Source organism: Bos javanicus, chromosome 19 (genome assembly GCF_032452875.1).
Source record: "Bos javanicus breed banteng chromosome 19, ARS-OSU_banteng_1.0, whole genome shotgun sequence".
NCBI lineage: Eukaryota > Metazoa > Chordata > Mammalia > Artiodactyla > Bovidae > Bos > Bos javanicus.
The window spans coordinates 26056618-26077407 of NC_083886.1; the positions used below are offsets into that span (position 1 = coordinate 26056618).

General features: G+C 43.4%; 1 protein-coding gene across 2 annotated transcripts in view; it reads right to left on the reverse strand.

The window, feature by feature from the left end:
• Positions 1 to 20790, reverse strand: part of ZZEF1 (zinc finger ZZ-type and EF-hand domain containing 1) — a 94846-nt gene that overhangs the window by 51937 nt on the left and 22119 nt on the right. Inside the window, exons 8-19 of one of the 2 annotated variants that reach the window (XM_061390747.1) lie at positions 20592 to 20770; positions 18476 to 18574; positions 17179 to 17270; positions 16655 to 16803; positions 12492 to 12603; positions 10785 to 11000; positions 9043 to 9143; positions 8339 to 8508; positions 7392 to 7525; positions 3965 to 4032; positions 2912 to 3026; positions 272 to 431 (exon numbers count right to left, since the gene is read on the reverse strand). In XM_061390747.1, coding sequence (XP_061246731.1) covers positions 272 to 431; positions 2912 to 3026; positions 3965 to 4032; positions 7392 to 7525; positions 8339 to 8508; positions 9043 to 9143; positions 10785 to 11000; positions 12492 to 12603; positions 16655 to 16803; positions 17179 to 17270; positions 18476 to 18574; positions 20592 to 20770 — 1595 coding nt within the window. Of the gene's footprint in view, positions 1 to 271; positions 432 to 2911; positions 3027 to 3964; positions 4036 to 7391; positions 7526 to 8338; positions 8509 to 9042; positions 9144 to 10784; positions 11001 to 12491; positions 12604 to 16654; positions 16804 to 17178; positions 17271 to 18475; positions 18575 to 20591; positions 20771 to 20790 lie in introns of both variants that reach the window. The other variant, XM_061390745.1, reaches the window with a different exon arrangement.

The window sequence follows — 20790 nt, forward strand, 5'->3', positions numbered from 1 at the left end:
GCAATGTTTAGGCTGTGAAATGACTCAGCCCTTCAATAAACACATTTGGGCACACTACCACATTCAGAAAGGAAACTCAGAGCAAAAAGACATGCTACAGAATTCTATTTTAAGGAAAAAAAACAACAACCCGAAGACAGATCTGATTTGTAACAACGAAACGAAAACCATATACACTCTACAATATGCATGAAGTACTAAGATGACAGCACACACACAGAGCCAAACCCAAACACCTGTCTGTTTTCATGGATTCTGTACTGACACTTACATCTGTCAGTGAGGTCGGCGGCAAGATCCTTGGCTCCAGAGTCAGTGCTCTTCAGCTGCAGGTAGCACCAGGAGAGCAGGCTCCCTTGGACAGACCAGAACAGGGAGGAGAGCACAGAGCCCACCTCCCTTTGAGCTCCATCAACCATCAACAGCTCACACTGCACAAGAGGAGACAAATGGAGAGCGTTTACAAGGTCACTTGCAGAACACAGCCAGGGCGTTCTCTAAGAGAGCAGCTGTCAGAAGTGAAGAGATTTAGGCAAGTGGGGAATAGTTATGAGAGAGCTTTCAACCCCAAAGTGACAGAGAAAGATGGTAGTATGAAAACTCCTCTCTTGTTCTCTGGCTTTTCAGAACCTTTACAGATGGTTTCGACTCTGTGGGCCATCCCCTGCTGCCCCTTAGGAGCCCTGCACCCTAGTTATCTCCCCTTCTCTCTCTCTCTCTCTCTCTGTTTCTCTGTCTGTCTCTCCTCCTCTCTCTCATCTTCAAAAATTCCTTTTTTCTCTGGCTCCTTCCTCTGAGCCTTCAATCAAGTCTCTGGCATTTTAGATGGTCATGGACACATTGCTATATTTAAAACAAATAACCAACAAGGACCTACTATATATAGCACATGGAACTCTGCTCATGTTATGTGGCAGCCTGGATGAGAGGGGAGTCTAGGGGAGAATGGACACATGCATATGTGTGGCTGAGTCCTTTTGCTGTTCGTGTGAAACTATTCCCAGGTGGTGCTAGTGGTAAAGAACCCGCCTGCCAATGCAGGACACATATGAGACATGGGTTTGATCTCTGGGTCAGGAAGATCCCCTGGAGGAGAAAATGGCAACCCACTCCAGTATTGTTGCCTGGAAAATCCCATGGACAGAGGAGCCTGGTGGGCTACAGTCCGTATGGTCACAAAGAGTCGGACACGACTACAGTGACTTAGCACACGTGAAACTATTACAACACTGTCAATCGGCTATACACCACTGCAAACTAAAACAAAACACCCATTTTACAAAACAATTCTTTATCCCCCTATGGCTCTCTAACCACCATCTTAATTCTCCAGTTTCTCTGGAGAATCACCTAACCTCTAGAGATAAATTCTTATATCTACAAAGCATAAAATTTCCATGTAAATGCCCCAAACTGGAAACAACCCAACTATCCCTCCAAAATAAAGTGGATAAATAAATTGTAGTAGATGCGTAAGAGGAATATTGTGAACCAGGGAAGGGTGGGGGAGGAGGGCGAACCGTAGCACACACATCAACATGGATGACTCTCAAAAACGCTGAGTGAAGAAAAGCTCGTCCCAGAAGACTGCACACCATATGATTCCATTAAAGCCCAAACCAGGCGGAACAGGCCTGCTATGTAGGCATAACTGGAAACGAAAACAAGGGTGTGATGACTATAAACTTCAAAATGGTGGTTCCCTCTGGTGAGGAAGAAGGAAGGGGAGCCATGGAAGAGCACAGCGGGTAAGAACGGACTTCAAAAATACTGGGAACATTCTGGTTCTTAAAATAGCCATTTCTTTAAATTGCCCATCAACATACATTTTTTTGGTACATGTATTCCATTTGAAAGAGTTGCTCACACCTGCTGCCCTTGCCTTTCCCCTCTCTGTCCTTCTACCTTTTCGGGCCCCACCACTCTCTGATACCATTCTTCAAAGGCATTGGTCACTGCCCAGAGAAAGCCTCCCCCTTTGATCTAAGTCCTGAGGGCTCTGCCGACTACGGTCCTTCTTAAACTCCCTCCTCGCTCTGCTTCTATCCCTCCTGAATTTCTTCCTGCCAGGCCTTCTTACTCTCCCGGCCACCCTATCTACGCAGATGCCTACAGGTGATGAGAGGACACCGACATTCACGGCTTCAACCAGCACTGGTTGGTTAATGATGGCAAATCTCCATTCCCAGCACTGACTCAGCTTAAGTGTTCAACCAGACTTTGTCACATGAAGTCCTGCCAGACCAGAAACCCAACATGCTCAAAGTCTAGCTGTTATCACTCTCCTCTTCAAATTCCGGCTCCTCCCCATCTTGTCACCGGTTACACATGCTGTTCTAGCAAGAACACCCCTCCCTCTCTGCCTGGTCAGACGCTACTAGTGGGCTCATGAGGAGCTCCAGTACCACCTCCTCCAAAAAGCCTTTCTCAAGCTTTCCCCCTTCATGTTGAAAAAAAAGGAAAAAAGTATTTTAAAAATCATTAGCACAGAAAAGAGATCATCCTTTCAGATTTGATCAGCCTGAAGATTTGCAAAGTAATCATAAATTTTAAAAACAGTTGTAAGTGATTTCCCACAGAATTCACAGCACAAACACATGACTCAGTGCTGGGTTCACTGACTGACACCAGGGCATCGGTAAGTACCCATTCCTCTTCTTCAAAGGCAGTCTTCATGGGCACGTTCGGGTCTTTACTGCTGGCCGACTACCACGAGGCAGGGAAGCGTCCCCTCACTTGTTCGGGGCAAAACGTCCCCTTACTTGACGTGGAGCAAAGGCAGGCAGGGAAGCTCTGTGCTCAAAGGCATGGAGTTACAGTCACACCAAAAACGAGGGCTAAAGCGGAAGGAGCCATGACTGCTCCTCCCTGTCTCCTAAAGAAGCCAAGGAAATGGAGCAGCACTGGTTACCTCTCGAGCGGCAACAGACAGCAGGGTGTTCATGACCGCTAGCACTTCGCTGATGTCCATGTCAGCCAGGTCGCCTTTCTCAGGTAACAGCAGAAGGCCGCCAGGATCCTTATCACTGGAAGGACACAAAGCAGTCATGACACCTCGTGTCAGGAAGGGGATTTTCATGCTTTCTACCTCAAAAGAGAACCCAGCAAGTTTTCAGTGTCAGTTCTATGGCATGTGAGGGGTTTGAGTCAGAAAAGGTCAGGGTTCCAGTGGGGTCTGTGCCACTGTCCATCCATAAGTCCTTATGTAAGCACAGGCCCATAAATCTTCGAGTCTTTAGAAAAGATGCCAGGGAATAAACATGATGAATAAATCACCTTGGCTACCAACAGGAAATACACCTAATTTCATGACTGCTAATTTGACAATCCAAGCTAAATATTCCCTGCATCTTCAAAGGCTCTTCACATGAGCCTCAGGTCCTTTCATCATTCTTGATACTTGATTCTGAAGACATCTTATAGACTTCTCTAAGCCTGGTGTCCATACAAGGCACAGTCTACCTGCAGACAGCTCAGGCTTTAATCCCCTCCCTCCTTCAAGACTTTATACCCCCAATAATGCAACCTACAGGCCCATAAGCTTCTCTGGTAGTCAGAGCAGGTGGCAGTCTCCACGTCACCGCTCCCAGCACATTGTTTGCTGAACTACCGCTCCGTGCCCCTGCAGTTGGGCTTTCACGTAGTTGGGTTTTTAGCCCAAACCCTTGCGGTTTCTATTTTTGTCTTCAAAAATTACGTAGAAACTGAAGTGTTCAAGGAGACTCCCAGTGAGCTCCACTCTAAATCGTCTTACAGTGACTGGGGCTGGAGCCAGCTCTTGACAAGACTATCGTTCTACCACTATTTTAGTCACGGCGAAGGCCAGTGATACCTCACTCTAGAAACCTGGCTGACTGAGGGAAGTACATGGTTACTCCAAAAGCACCTGAAAGCAAGGGAGAGCTCAGGAAAACAACCTTGTGAAGATCTGCAGTATCAGACAAGAGAAGAATTAGAAACTTACCTAAAATACGTGCAGAGTGAGCGGAAAGTGAGCTGCATGGACTGCTTGTGTTCCTGCTCGGTGACATTCTTCTAGAAAACAAGAAACTGCACATTCAGGAAAGCTACTCCATGGATGTTCCAGAGCACTTGAGCAGAACAAAATACCATGGCCCACTGTTCCAAACATGATGAACACTGGGGTCGGCAGACCACCTAATGGGCCGGACTGAGACCTGGCCTAGCGCTAAGAGGGAGCAGAACTCCCTGCCTAAATAAAAGAGGGCAGGCAGGCTTACTTTTGTTCACTGCTGAAGCTGACATGCTGAAGCTTTCCTGTAGGAAAGCCTTATGCAAATGTTTAGGAAGGTGACTTCCAAAAGATGTATACTTTCATCACTGGGCATGCCATCCTGAGAAGAGGGGGCAGAGACGGAGAGCATTTTTTATGAGCTTCCTATTTTTTTTAAAAACAGGATCTAAGCTTTCTCTGTATAAGTCCAAATAGCCAATGGTGACAGTTGCAGAAATCACACCCCCTGATGAGGCTATGGGTTACTTTGCAGGGTTTTTTTTTCTCTTCTTAATTCAATAAATGTATTGAACATTTACTGCTACCAAGGCACGGGAGGGGTGGGGGCGGATTTCCAGAGAATTTAAGACCCAAGGCCCTGCCTGGCATTAGAGGGTGGGAGAGAGAAGATATGGTCACAAAGGATAGCAGTTTAATTCATCTGCATGAGAATAGGGAAAAAATGCAGCCCTTAAGATAGATGGACAAAGGAAAAGTTAATGAGCTGCTCTACTAACAGACAACAATGTCATTCAAAAGGTCCCATATCCTCTTTCTATTTTTCTGTGTGGGAATCAGGCTAGTAAAAAAAAAAAAAAAAATTGCTCAGCTGCCTGGTAAATGCTTCCAGCAAACAAGTAGGACAGAGACTCGCCCGCAATCCAATGGGTCATGTCAGCTGATGCTGTCAGCCGTTATTCTCACAAAGTGAAAACTGATTCAAAGGGAACCCTCATGCATTATTGGTAGGAATATAACTGGTGCAGCCATTATGGAAAACAGTAACAGCTTTTGAAAGTTCTCATAAAATTAAAAACAGAACTACCACATAATCCAGTAATTCCACTCCTCAGTATTTATCCAGAGAAAACAAAAATGCTAATGAGAAAAGATATATGCACCCCAATATTCATTGCAGCATTATTCACAAAAGCTGAGATATGTAAGCAACCTAAGTGCCCATCAATGATCAGATAAAGAAGATGTGAAATATACATACATATACATACATACAACATACATATACGTATGTATGAATATTAGCCATAAAACCTTGCATTTGTGACAACATGGATGAACCTAGAGGGTATTATGCTAAGTGAAACGAGTCACACAGAGAAAGACAAATATTGTACGATTTCACTTATATGTGGAATCTAAAAAAAAACCCAAAAAACAAGTGAACAAACATAATGAAACAGAAACAAAGTTATAGATACAAAAAGCAAACCAGTGGTTCCCAGAGCTGAGAGGGGTGGAAGGAGGAAAGAAATAGATAATAGAGATTAAGACTACAGACTTCCAGCTGCAAATTAGTCACAGGTATGAAAAGCAGTGTGGGAATACAGTCAATAACTAAATAATATTCTCATATGGTGACAAGTCACAGACAGCATGGTGGTCATTTTGAAATGTATAGAGATACTAAATCACTATGTTGTATAACAGGAAATAACGTAGTGTTGTAGGCTGATTATACTTCAAAAAACAAAGAGACTCAGAAAAAGAGGCTGGAGGCAGGGATGAGGAGAACTGGATGAAAGCAGTCAAATGGTATGAACTTTCAGTTATAACATAGATAAGTACTGGGGGTGTAGAGTACAATATGACAAATGTGATCAACACTGTTGTGTGTTACATATGAAAGTGGACAAAAGAGTAAATCCTAGGAGTTCTCATCACAAGGAGAAAAACTTTTTTCTAGTTCCTTGATCTTATATCTATATGAGATGATAGATGTTGATTCAACTTATTGTGATAATTATTTCATGATGAATGTATATCTTAAACTTATACAATGCTGTATGTCAATTATATCTCAATAAAACTGGAAGGGAAAAAAAAATAAAGCCTGATCCCTCAAGCTGATATGCACGTTTTATAGACAGCTGAAACCAACCAAAGATCCTCTCTCCGACCTTCCTCAACCACTTAACAGAACTGCCCTCTAAAATGCCTATTGCAACTTGGGGTCAGTTCTTCCTTGCAGCAGTGTCCCCAGCTGTACTGCAGTCACTTGGCAACAGGGACGACACTGTATGCTTCTTTTACTCCCTTTTTTGTTTCTGTAGGGCTTTATGCATCTGACAGGGCACTTCTATTGCATGTGCTAAGTAGCGGTTACATATAGAAATGCCTTTTTAAAATGCTGCATCTCGTTTGCTTCATCAACTCTTCTCAGTAATTCTATTTAGTTGCTTGTCTAACAGACTAATAATGATTGTATGTTTTATTCTTTCTGTTATTTTTTAAATTTCTTTTCCTTGTCCTACAGCAGTGGCTAGGCCTCCTAATACTATATCAAGAGAAGCAGTGACAGTAAGCACCCTTGGCTTATAGCTCATTCTGAAAGGGATGAGTCAGTGATCCAAAGACCAGTACATTGATTTCTGTAGGTTTTAGATACATGCCCTCCACCAGATTAGGGGAGTTTGTACAGGTTTTGTTGTTTTAGTCATCATCCGAATTAAATCTTATTAAAGTATCTTCTGTAGTTGTCAATATGATTTTTTTCCTCTCTGATTTCATTGACTGATTTTCTAATGTTAAACCATCCTTTCATTCCTAGGATAACTCCAACTCAATCATGATTTTGGGTGAGAGGATGCAGCTGAGGATTAAACTTAATTGTATTTTCTTTATAGATATAAACTGAAATATTAACGAATAAGTCCAGGATTTACTCTGATATAATAATGGTGTGGGGGGGAGGAGTATGTGAGGTATGTAATGGGTGAAACAAGTTTAGCGTGAGTTTGTAATTACTGAATCTAGGTGATGAGTACATTTGCGGGGTTGGAGGGACTGATATGTATTATTTAGTCTAGTTCTATATTTAGATTTTCCCATAATAAAAAGTTAAACTGTTAAAAAGAGCATTTGGTTGTAGGCATGTCATAAAGATGAAGGAGACTAAACCCTCCCCTTGTGATACAACAGGTTCTGAAATGGAGGTTGGGATTATCTGCCATCCCCATCTTGAGTATGGTGCTATGTCCTTAGATACCTGTGTCCCAACAAAACTCTGCATACAGCAAGTATTAAATACACCTGTGGGAAACGGAAACCGAGAGGCTATCAGAGAAAATGAAAACTGCTAAGTTTTATGCCAAGATAGGTCAAGAGTGGAATCTCCACTTTTAACATAAATAATTACCATCATGGTGAAGAGATGATTCCGCCGGGTCAGTCGATCAGGAAAGAAGATGGCAGCCCCATTGAGAAGGGTATTCCTGACTTCTTGTTTTAGTATTTCCATGGGCACAGAGTCTCCATCCAACCTATCCACCACTGATAAAAATGAACAATCACCTTTAATATAGCCCATTTATTCACTTACAATATATATATTTGCTTTAGCCCATAAACTCACTACCAGAAAAAAGAAATACCTCTGCACAAACTAGGCAGTGTAAAGAAATTATTTTTTTGTTGTTTACATTTAACAAAAATAAAGACCCTATGTTCCAGCTTTTCTTTCATTATTTCTCTGTTCTTTTGAGACACAACTTGCAAAGCCTTAAAAATAACTTCAGATAATCACGTCTTATTCTCAATCAGCATTACCATGTCCCCCCTTCAATCTATCAGCCTTATTATCCCTGTGTCTTAGCTGAAGTAAAGACTGAATGTTGTTGTTATTCAGGCACTAAGTCATGTCCGACTCTTTGCAACCCCATGGACTGTAGCTTGCAGACTCCTCTGTCCTCCACTATCTCTTGGAGTTTGCTCAAATTCATGTCCATTGAGTCCATGACACTATCTAACCATCTCATTCTCCACTGGAGAAGGAAATGGAAACAACTCCAGTATTCTTGCCTGGAGAACCCCATGAACAGTATGAAAAGGCAAAAAGACTAGAGAGTATGATAATAATTACTTTCAGTATAACACAACTATATGTCAGAAACCAGGAGGAAGGCATTGAGGAGGACTAAATTCTGAACTCCAAACAATGATTCAAAGAAGATTGAGGAAACTCATTTTCCAAAGACATAAACCTTTTACTGGGTTTGCATGGTCAAAGAACCCCCGGTTTTCTACAGCGAGAGGCCCTGCAGGCCACCAGAACAGGGTCACAGTGAAGAGGAACCCCAATCCTACCACTGCACAGGTGCGCGTAGAGCTCCTTGGCAGCCTCCACTGGCCTAGGGCGCGGGCTTGGAGCCTTGGCGTCCTCAGCGGCGGCGGGAGCATCTCCTTGCAGCACCGAGAAGCAGCTCTGGAGGAGCTGCAGAAGCAGAGTTTGGGCACAGATGCACTCTTCCCTGGGGCTACAGAAAGACAAAGACCATCAGAGAGCAAAAGGGCCAGCTGTTTTTCCCTCACAGTCCCACAGCTATCTACGAAGGACTCTCCCCACTAGGCATCAGGCTCAGTAGAAAAGAACAGTGCACGAGGTATGGAGTCTGAAGAAACAGACCTTGTCTGACTGCCTACTCTGCGGCAAAGAAATGCATTTCTGACTCTGTTTCATCAGCAGTAAACATGTAGACACTATAATACTTGATCTGGCTCTCATTACAAGGTAATATAAAGGGCAAAATGCTTGCAAAAACACTGCCCAAATAAAGTATTTTACAGAAATGTAAGATATTATTTTCAACAATAACAAAATTTCTCAAATCAGAACAAGATAAACTAGTAGGAAGTAAAAAATCCTGGGGGGTAAAAAAAAAAACCCAACTGTTTATTTAGAATAGCAAAACTCAGAGTTTTCAGTTGTGTTTATAGGACTATCATCTTTATTATCTGAGCCACTAGGGCAGCTCCACATGACTATCATCTTGTAATAGATTCCAACTTACTTTTGCTTTAATTTACTGTAAAAATTCCAGAAGATCTGCAAGTCAAGACCCGCAAAGTCCAGAAAAGACTTGTATTTTAAGCCACTTTCCTTCTGCTGTACCTAAAAAATAATAAAAACCAGAAAAAATAAAACAGAAAAATGCATTTGGAGAAATATCGTAATGGCTCATTTACTTCTCATTATTAAGGGGTAAGGTAGCTCCTCGTATGAAAATCCCAACATTAACTGATGTGACCTTTAAGTGACAATCTGTGGACAACTACTTTGGGTGTGAAACTTTATAAAATATGTGTGTGTGTGTGTGTGTGTGTGTGTGTGTGTGTACACATGCATGTGAGTGTATATATACATGTAACATACACACACACACGCCTGTGAAAGCTCCCTGACTTCACAGATACGACACCTAGGACATGAGGGAACCTTTACCTGGTGATGACTACTGTCCAGGATCGTATTGCAGCTTGTTTTGATCCTTCCCTGAACGCAGGCTGAAAGATCAATCCTGCTGTAAACGCTCTTGCTACATCTAAGCACCTCTCTCTCATCTGCTGCTTTCTGCTGTGACAGGAGAGCTCCAAAGACCAAACAATGCACATACCAACTGAGTTATCAGTCTCTGAATGTGCCATGAAGCAGAATGAAGGTGAAGAGTAGACACTTGCATCCCACACACGAGAGGGCTCTATCAGATTCCTGAGACACAAGCCACATTCTCTATGGTGACAACTGCAAACATCTTTGAGTGGGCTGTCACTGTGCTTTTATTAGTGACTGTAAAAGTTGGTATCGAAAACACAACATTCACAGCAGCATTACTGACAATAGCCAAGACGTGGAACCAACCTAATTGTCCGTCAACAGATGAACATATCAAGAAGATCTGACATACATATACATATACACACACAATGGAATATTAATCAGCCATAAATAGAATGAAATTTTGCCATTTGTAACAACATGGATGGACCTGGAGTGTATTACTCTAGTGAAGTAAGTCAGACAGAAAAAGACAAATACTGTAAGCTTTCATTTATATGTGGACTCTAAAAATGAAACAAACAAATATAATAACAGATTCCCAGATACATAGAACGAAACTAGTTACCAGCAAGAAGAGGAGTGTGAGGAAGGGCAAAACAGGTGAAGGGGATTAAGAGGTACAAACTATCAGGATAACATCAATTTTAAGTTATAAGAGTATAATGCATATCAGGGAATATAGCCAATGTTTTGTAATAACTTTGCATGGAGTGTAATCTATAAAAATATTGAATTACTATGTTGTACACCTAAAGCTAATACTATAAGTCAACTATATTTCAACTTTAAAAAAATCCTGTTATTATTTCGGGAGTTCAAATAAAGAGACAGAACTCAGCTACACTTCAGGAGTACTTGTAGGACTTATAGAAGACATAAATCCCATAAATGTGCTTTGGCTCCCCAGTGATCCCTGGCAACCACAGCTGGGGATCTTTAAGATCTCTGTGCAGGTCTATTCCAGGAAACCTCAAGGTGATCACAGGCCACTTCGTCTTCCACTTACTGACGCCATCAATGCCCCATACCGCACTCCCCTTGGATTCCCAACATCATCACAGCAATGACGCCTGCCATCCTCATTCAAACTGATGGCCTCAGCAGGGCCAGGTTTCACGGGATGGTGTTCCTTCCCCCAAACACATCATTTACTTTTCCCAAAGGAATGAGGTTTAACAACTGAGTAAACGCTACCAGGTCGTGGGCGAGCTGCTGGATGAACTGAAGGGTCTTGAGGAGCAGTGTGGCCCCGCAGACACTCTCCTCCGTGCCCTTTCTGCAGTGAGCACAGACGATGCTCTGTTCGGCTTCTGCTCTCGCAGGCCGGAGGTACCCACTGATGCTCAAGCCTTGTACTCCCAAGCGCTCTGCCGACTCCTGGCGGGTGCAGAGGAACTTCACCATCAAATACTGGAAAGAACAAGAGAGACGTGATGAGAAGGACTCAGAAGCTCCAGGTACTGATGAAAGGGAGGTGAAGGTCATTCTGGGCAGGTCTCCCTGTGACTTTCATGATTAATGAGGTCCCACGACGCCTAGCCCTGGAGACCCAAAGTATAAGTCTAGAATCTACAGCAAACAGGAAAGAGACAATACAAATGCTGGAGTCAGGTTCTGGGAAAGATCACAATATGAGAAATGGCATTACTTCCTCTTCAAGGCAAAAACAGGATAAGACAGGATAAATAAGGGAAAGATGCCTGCTCTGTGGCACAGTCATTTTGGTTTCTTGTTTGAAGTTTTCTCTTTTTTAAATGTGGGCCATTTTTAAAGTCTTTATTGAACTGTTATAATACTGCTTCTGTTTTTGTTTTTTTCTTAGCCAAGAGGCATCGTGGCATCTTAGCTCCCCAACCAGGGACTGAACCCACAAACCCTGCATTGGAAGGCGAAGTCTTAACCACTGGACCACCAGAGAAGTCCCAGCACAGTCATTTTGAAACAGAAAACAGCTATATATTGAAAACAGTCAATGACTGCCCTAACGGATCATCTCAAAACCCTCCAATTACATGTAACCTATGTGCTGGGAGCCTAGGACACAGCCTTGTCTTTGCAAAGCTAAAGTCATTTTCAAAGCCCAACTTCTATGCACACTCTCTGCTTATTGTAGTGAAAGTTCCTTTGTTGAGGATCTTTCAGAATCCACTACTCAGTTGCATAAATATTCACTGAGCAGCTACTATATATAAATCCTAAAGATAGTTATTTCTTTTATTTGAGCTTCTTACTAAGATTTACAATGGAGGTTACAATGAAGTAGTCAGATAATCACTGTTTCTTTCACAGCTACAGGAAGACATCTCTCTTACACTTATGCCTGTGGACTTAACTGTTCTCTCAGCCTGAGATGCCCTTCTCCATACCTCTCAGCCTGGCTAAAGAAGGCAGCTTAATCAACTTTCAACACTTGGCATCACACCAACTTTATTGGGAAGCCTTCCCTGGTGAATTCCAGACTGGGTAAATATTTTCCTCTGGGCTACAACACCCTGTATGTCTCTTTATCAGCCCAATCACAGTGTCTCATATGTCTGTGTCTCCCACTAGACTCTGAAGCCCTTGAGGGTCACGATCATGTCTGATTCACCTCCAGGGTACCTGTGCTGGCATAAGTCTGGCACACAATGACCACTCAATAAACACTTATAAGACAAAAAGAGGGGATGGGACTTCCTGGTGATCCAGTGGCTAAGACTCTGTGCTCCCAATGCAGGGGGTGCAGGTTCAATCCCTAGTCAGGGAACTAGATCCTACATGCCACAACTCAAAGATCCTGCATGCTGCAACTAAGACCTGGCCCAGCCAAATGAAGAAATATCTAAAGGAAAAAAAAAAAAACAGAAAAAAGGAGGGGAGGAGTGGGGAGGTACGTGAAGGCCACAATTCACTGATGCTTACTTTGGCAACTCTGCACTGCTGCAACTTGACATCTGCTTCATCCCACTCTTCTTCCAGCTCAAACCAGCCAATGGGATCATCTTCACCAAGGATATCAGACGAGCAACCGATCCTGTAAACACAAAGGTACTCATAAAACATTCTCCTGTTTCTCAACTTCTCAAGAGTCTAACGAATAAGGCACCACTTATATGGCATTTGGGCTTCCCTTGTGGCTCAGCTGGTAAAGAATCTGCCTGCAGTGCGGGAGACCTGGGTTTGATCCCTGGGTTGGGAAGATCCCCTGGAGAAGGGAAAGGCTACACACTCCAGTATTCTGGCCTGGAGAATTCCATGGATTGTACAGTCCATGGGGTCACAAAGAGTCGGACATGACTGAGCGACTTTCACTCCACTTTCACTTTACATGGCATTTAACTTGTTTAGATGGCCTGTTAACAACAGGCTGGGGTGCGCCACTTGGTGCCTAAGTATACAAGGGAGGTGGTGGTAACTTCCTCCCCACTCCTCAGCCTCCTCATCTGAACGATGGGAACTATTATTAGCCCCAAATATGACCTGAGAATTCAGGAGAAAGTTTGCTTCTCTGGATAACTGGATTATTTGAAGAATGAGACCTGCAGTCAAGGTATCTAAGATGAGCTACTCAGGAATAAAGTCCAACGCAACAGCTGGTATGTGTTTCTGGAAAGAGTCAAAGGAGAGGCAGGTTCATTTTCTTTCCCCAGGACTGGCTAAAATATCCACGACTGGCTTGAGGTTCATACTTGCAACAGCTGAAGGGTAAAAGCTGGGGAGCTTTTGGATCCTGGAGCTCAGCCTTCACAGGCCTCAGGATTTTTTCTTATTCCTTAAGAACTCCTTACAGGAAAGCATTTCAACCCAAAAGCTGAAGAAGCACAACTGTGTGCCATTTCTTTTTAAAAACTGGATACATGAATGGTACTTCCTTTTTAGGAATAATATATCTGAGAAGGAGAAAATGGCAGTCTTTTCAAGTAACATTCCTAAAACTTTAGTCTGTGCTATAGCTAACAGGCTAGCCAACACATGCATAATTCTGTATGAATTAAGATAAACAAACACAGGGGTTTACAACAACAAGAAGGAAGAAAACAAAGGACCCAGAATAAGTTCTATAACAGAGAGAGAAAAAACATTCTCTTCTGACCATAAGTCATTCTAAGCATGAAACATTCATGACATAGTTAAGCCTCAAACCAGTGGTATTCCATCTAAGCCCAAAATTGTGTCAATGACTCTTATCAGTATTGAGTGTTTGAGGACTTTTTAATTCACTCTGGGAGTCATCAAGGAGATCTCTGAGATATGAAGAAAGAGCTGGCAGGGTGTCAAAGAGGGGTAGAAGCAACCTTGCTTACTATATCAATTCATAGGCAGGGTGGAAAAAACAGAGCTGAATACGTATAGCCCTTAAGTATGTATAGCAAGCCCAAAGCTGGTCCCAGAGCATACTGACTGACATCTGATAAGAGGGCAGGGAAATAAAAAGGGCAAAAAGACAGATGCATGTCTTGTCAACATTTTGATCTCCAAACTGGAGAGGGACCGATAATATGTAGGCCAAGTAAATGAGGATTTCAGAGTAGCTCAGGCTGGAACCAGGAGCTAAAATCAGCAAGGGACTAGTGAATAAACCTGTATTTAGGTTAAAAAAAAAAATCATCCTATATAAGATGTGGAAGATCTTATTTAACAGCAGGTTTAGGGAAAAAGACCTATATTAATATGTGCCAGGAGTGGGACACAGCTACTTAAAAACTGTAATCTCTGATCATTATTTTAAAAGAAAAGCATTTTTAAAAAGCATGTATGCATGATGGGAGAGAGATGTTTCATTTAGAGGGCTGGAATTAGGACTACTGAGCTGAGATTACAGCTACAAGATTTCAAACGAGTCCTCATCACTGAGATGCAGTGAGTGCTCCATCACTAAGGACATTCCAGAGAGGCTGAATAAGCATTTGTCAGAGATGCCACCATAGGAAGCCCAGAGGAGAGAGGAAGTTTGTCTAGAACCTTGCTACTTCATGTGTGATCCATGGTCAGGGAGCACCAGAGTCACTTGGGAGCTTGTTAGAAATGAAGGTCTCAGGCCCCATGCAGAACCATCGAATCAGAATCCACATTTGACACAATTATCAGTGGTTCGTAAGTCCATGAAAGCCCAGGAGTAGAGTACTGTGTGTTAGTCACTCAGTCGTGTCTGACTCTTTACAACCCCATGGACTTTAGCCTACCAGGTTCCTCTGTCCATGGAATTCTCCAGGCAAGTACAGTACTGGGTGATAGGAAAATCTCCAGCACCCCGTTACCTATGAAATACAGGAGCAAAAAGAGCGAATCTCAGGCTCAGCCCTGTGAGTTTGCTACTAGTGCTAAGGGAGGTAACACTGCCCAGGAGGTCACCGATGCCCTCTGCAGCTAAGTCCAACAGACTTAGCTTACTGCATCTAGACTTATCTTACTAATTCCTGGGTGACATCTGACAGGGCTGCCCACTCCCTGCCTCTCTAACCATGACTTTCCATTGGCTTTCCTGCTGCTTCTCTGGCCACTTTTACCAGCCTCCCTTTCTCCGTTGCCCCTGAAATACTGGTGCCTCTCAGCAGGTTGGCCTCTCTGTGCTCTTTCCAGCATACATGCTCCTCCAGAATGATCTCTTCGAATTCATTTTAAACCGTCGCTGAAATGTTTCTGCTCTCTGTGCCCTCAAGACAAAGTCTCTTCCAGGCTCCTGACCTGCTTATCCAACTACCTGTGGGACATCTCAGAGGTGTCCTACAGCCTCAAAGCCAACAGGGCCAAAACTGAGCTCATCATCTTCTCACAAACCTGTACTCCCTGAAGTATGTTCTATCTCAGAAAAAGGCACTACCAATGTCCCCCCTGCCAAGGCAAAACCCAGGACTCACTGATGCCTACGCTTTCTCCCCTCTCCGGCTCTTCATTTAGTCACTCACCAGGTCCTGCTGTTTCTCTGGTGGGCTACAGTCCATGGGGTCACAAAGAGTCGGACACAACTGAGAGACTAACATACACACACGAAGTCCTGGTGGTTCTGCCTTCTAGCATGTCTGCAGTCGGTCCACATCTCTCCCCTGCTCCTGTCGCAGCTCTGGGTGACGTCACCCATACTCTGGCCTCCACGGCGACAGCAGCAGCTTCACCCACTGCACCCTGCCCCCTGTTCACTCTCCTCCAGCCCTGCCTCACACAGCAGGCTCCAGAGTAGTACGCCCAAACCACACATGCGATCTTGTTCTTCCTGAAACTTCTGGATAGCACAATCCCGTCTGACTCCCTTCCCCTGCCCCCACTGCTTTCAGGATAAAGTCTCAACTCTGAAACAGAGACAAAGGGCCTTTAATGACCTGACCCTTTCCTCGCTCCAGCTTCACCTTGCCCCACTCTCTGCCTCACCGCACACCTCAACAAGGTGTGGCTCGCCAGTGCCTTGAGCAGGCCAGACTCCACCTCTGAGTTCTCAACTCCATTCTATTCTTTGATCGGGACATTCTTCTTCCACTACTCCAAGGGGTTAATTAACTTTAACTCCTCCATATTCAACACTTCCTCCAGGAAGCCTTCCCTGATCAGGTCAGGTGCTCTGCCCTGTGCTCCTAGAACACCTGATCCCTCCTACCTACCTTGCCTGGACAGCACAGTGACTCTGTAGGCTTTACCATCTGTCTTCTGAGCAGGCTCTGTAGAGCAGAGACTGTGCCAACTTGCTCATTAGTGCAAGGCGTCTTTGGTGCCTAGCAGCAGGCCGAGCACATCATAGGTACTTAATAATTATTTTCAATAAAAGCACAAAAACAGGAGGAAGGAAGTTGGGGCTGGGGTACATTTCCCAGGGGCTAGATAAGACTAAAGACCTCAGGCTGCCCACAATTCACATGTATATCATTACCCAGCCATTGTGAAGATCTATATACCTGGTCACGAAAGGGACCGAGTAAAAGTCTATGAACAAATTAAAATATATGTCTTCACACATGCTGCCAGAAAGCAATGAATGTTCCTGGCTACTAAAGATGGGTTAGTAGCAACTTTTTTTCTATAAAGAAAACATTTGTCACCAGTAAGAGAATGTATATTATCTTATTAACTAGAAAGATTTTTATTCTGTTCCTTACCTGCTTTTTACAAACTGCCTGAACTCCTGAAGCTTCCATTTGTCATATTTTTCGAATCTTTTGAAGTGTTCTTCCGCATGAAATTTATCAGAAGATGAATTGTACGCAAACACCAAGCCACACTGGGCACCGATGCCACCGCGTCGAACCTGGAAACAGAGGCCTAAGTAAAGAACATTGAAGGGGCCGGAATTGTGTGCCCATTCTGTTCCCAAGTAATGTGGTCAGATTCAAAGAGCTTAAAGCAAAAATGAAACCAACAGAGAGAGATCTCAAATACATGAAATCCTGGAAAAGTAAGAAAGTTGCTTCCCAAGAAAGGATTCCTCACCGTTTTTGATCCTTATAGTCACACCATTCACAGACTTAAAATATATTCATCTTTTTGCCCCTGTGTCTGCTACAGGCCTGACACAGAAAAATCACTAAAATCAATGAAAAGCCAGTGACATGGACTTCTGCAATGCAACCCTATTTTTAAAACTAGTAGTAACATTTCTGAAAGAAGGCAGCAGAAGAATTACCATAATTCTGATCTGAGTAACTTGGAAGGCAGATTCAGTTCCTGTAGAAAAAATAGTACTTGCTCTGGTTTTTCCAGTCTCTGTAAGAAAACCTACAAAAAATAAAAATTAACATTAGGATGACTGATACATCTGTAATAACCCTAAGAACTAAGACCAACAAAACCAAGGCATATCCTTTGAGGCAGAGGCATCTAGCCCATCTGGTCCTCTCATAAAAATTAGAAAAAGAATTCCTCTCTAGGCAGATGCAACCCCGCTGATCAACCACCAGGTAACAGATAATGGGCCAGGTATAACTTTGTCAGAGCATAATCTTTTCAACTATACAGGCAACCCTGCTCTGAGGCAACAATAAAGAAATAAAAAGTTGATAAAGATTGTGACTTTAATTCAAAGAGACAAAAGACTAGACAGTTAATCATCTTTCTGAATCATTCCTAAAACCACGACTGATGTTTGGCTGGGCTGTTAGAGGCAAGCAGACTTAAAGGCTGAGAGAGGAATTAGTTTCTCAAATACTGTCAGGAAAGATTGTGAGTCTTCAAAATGGGCAAGAAAAGAATGTGTGTGTTTGCATGTGTCCTCAGTCATGTCTGACTCTCTACGATCCCATGGACTATAGCCCACCAGGCTCCTCTGTGCATGGGATTCTCCTGGCAAGAATACTGGAATGGATTGCCATGTCCTCCTCCAGGGGATCTTCCCGACCCAGAGATTGAACCCTCGTCTCCTGCATTGGCAGGCAGATCCTTTACCACTGAGCCACCTGGGAAGCCCCCCCAAAGTGTTTATTTAACCCACTCTTTTGAGTTCTCGCCACCTTTCATTGTCTCTAAGCTACTTGATAATTCTATAAATTGTACAATATGACAGTAATGCAAATGATTCTTGTCCACAGAAATAAAAATTGTGTCTATAGGAACACAGCTGATTATTCCTTATGAAGACTGACCAATTTTGCAGCTATCTGTAGATTCATGTTAGCATTCTTATTGGTCTCCATGTATTAATGAGTTCTCCTTTGACCTGCCTGTATAACATCCTAGTGGTCCCCTCCTTACTGTATAATGTGAACATTCAAGTACTTTTAAGTTGTTACAGGTGAGTGACACCTAGCAGATGGCAACACTGTAGTAAAGAAATCACACAAACAGTTCAGGAACCATTGATGCCAACTGAAGCACACGGGCAGTGAAGACTGCACGTCCTGAAAGTTTCAAAGACCACAGTGTGGTTCCACAGGGCCTCTAGTGGCCATTTCCACTCACTAAAACCCCGCAGGTCCACTACTCACCGTCCCTCGTCCACGGCTCAGCAAGCAGGTTTTCAGGCCCTGACTTCTCTTCTTTTCCCTTGACATCACAGGCCTGAAGAGTCAATTGGAGAGGTTTCCCTGATCAAAGAAAAGAGAGAAAGCGAGAGAGCCTGAAGCTAGCGCTATGAAAAAATGAAAACTAGAATGCTCATCAGTGGAAACAGAGAGCCTGTGGCCACCCAGATTGCTAACTAAAAACTGACCCATTTAAAAGCTAACATAGGAAGTAGTATCAGATAAAAGGGGATACCACCCTTTTCTGCTCTCCTGAAAGAAACAAAGAATAAGTCAATCCAAAAGAATCACTCTAGAATAACAACCAGTCAGAAACAAAGCATATCGTAAGACACAGATTAATAACACAGACTTAATATAGTTGTGTATTGAGCAGGCGGAGAAAGGAATTCCTAAGACACTGTTTGGGAGTCAATAATTAAGTTTATTGTAACTGCATTTAAATATATAAATAATGAAAAAACAAATATCATATATTAATGCATATTTATAGGATCTAGAAAAATAATACTGATGAACCTATCTGCAGGGCAGAAATACAGACTCAGACACAGAGAACGGACTTGCGGCCACAGCGGGGGAAGGAGAGGGTGGGACAAACTGGGAGAGTAGCACTGACAGATGCACACTGCTGTGTGTGAGACAGACGGCCAGTGGGAAGCTGCTGCTCGGCACAGGGGCCCAGCCGGCTGCCTGTGATGACCTGGGGGCGGGGTGGTAGGCGTGGGGTGGGGTGGCGGAGTGGGGAGGCTGAAGAGGGAGGGGATGTATGCTTACTTATGACTGATTCATGTTGTCGTATGGCAGAAAGCCACACAACAATGTAAAGCAATTACCCTCCAACTAAAAATAAATTTAAAATATATCAATAAAATAAAACATACATAAATAATGTCTCGGGGTTTGGCGTTTTGTTTCTTAAAATTATCTCTAGGCAAATTTTGGAAGTTTTCAAAATTATATAGATCAACTTTTACTATCATGATCTAAAAAACATTTTCTTTTGTTTTAGTAATGTAATGAAAACTCTATAACCCTATTAACCTATAAACCAAACTGGAACTAGAACATTATCAATAATGAACAGCCCCCCTAGGCATTCCTCCCCGGTTTAGGCTCTCTGCCCAAATAACAGCTAAACTGAATCTAAAACTTTTCTGGAGAATATTTTCCAGATAGATCCCTCCCATCTGGCCATGGATCCCAACCTCTCCATGGATCCCAACCTCTCCAAAGAAATGATCTTCCCAAAACTGGGGAGGGGGTAACTGGATTTACATGATATCTATTGATGACTTAAACAATTAAAAGTAAACTATTAGGAAATATTAAGGCAAAGGTACAAATATCATCTCTGGAGAAGGAAATGGGAACACACTCCAGTATTCTTGCCTGGGAACTCCCACAGACAGAGGAGCCTGGCAGGCTACAGTGTGTGGGGTCGCAGAGTCAGGCACAGCTAAGCAGCTGAACAACAGCAAACACCACAAGGAATGACCACAGTGCTCTGACGGGATGGGGTCCAACGCAGTACTCTGTGGACAGAAGCTTCAGCCCTAGAGGCTAGGACGGCACGTGTCAAGTGCAGTCATCTGAGAGTAGCTCTACAGACTCCTGTGTTGAGAAGGATTAAGAAGCTCCAACCTGGATCAGTGGAAACGTGCTAAGATGCGTTGCCATTGGGCCCAGGAGGGAAAGTGGTGGCTGGCATGTATGTCTGCCCATATATGTCATTCCAACCAGCTATCAGCTACCACGAGGATGCATTCCAAGACAAGGGTCTTTGCGCCAGGTCTGGCATTCAAATGGCCACCAAGCCTCAGTCATTAGGTCAGTAAACCCTGGGAGTACAGTGCAGTGGATACTCAAGTTTCTTTTCTGCTAATGCATCCATAAATGAACCAGCATCTCCCTCCTTCCTATCAACCTTAGTCAAAGAAGACATGTTCCTCCAGAAACCACAGTATAAGTACAATGCCCCGGCCCACAAACTACTACTCAACAAGATAAGAAGATGCCAGAAGGTCCCCCGTTGGTGATGGTATCATGCATCTTTGTGCACCTTGCCAAGGTCACTTACCGTATTTAAGGAGCAGGTTCTGCCTGACCGACGCCATGGATGAGATGAGGGATGAGGCATCATAGTGTGTGTCCAGGTGATCAGTGACAGTACACAGAGAGCTCAGCACTTTGGCAACACTTCCTCTCGCTAGTGCAAAGGCCAGAAGAGTCAGCTCCACCTCTGGTGTAGAACGGCAGCTACAAACAAAGAGCAGAAA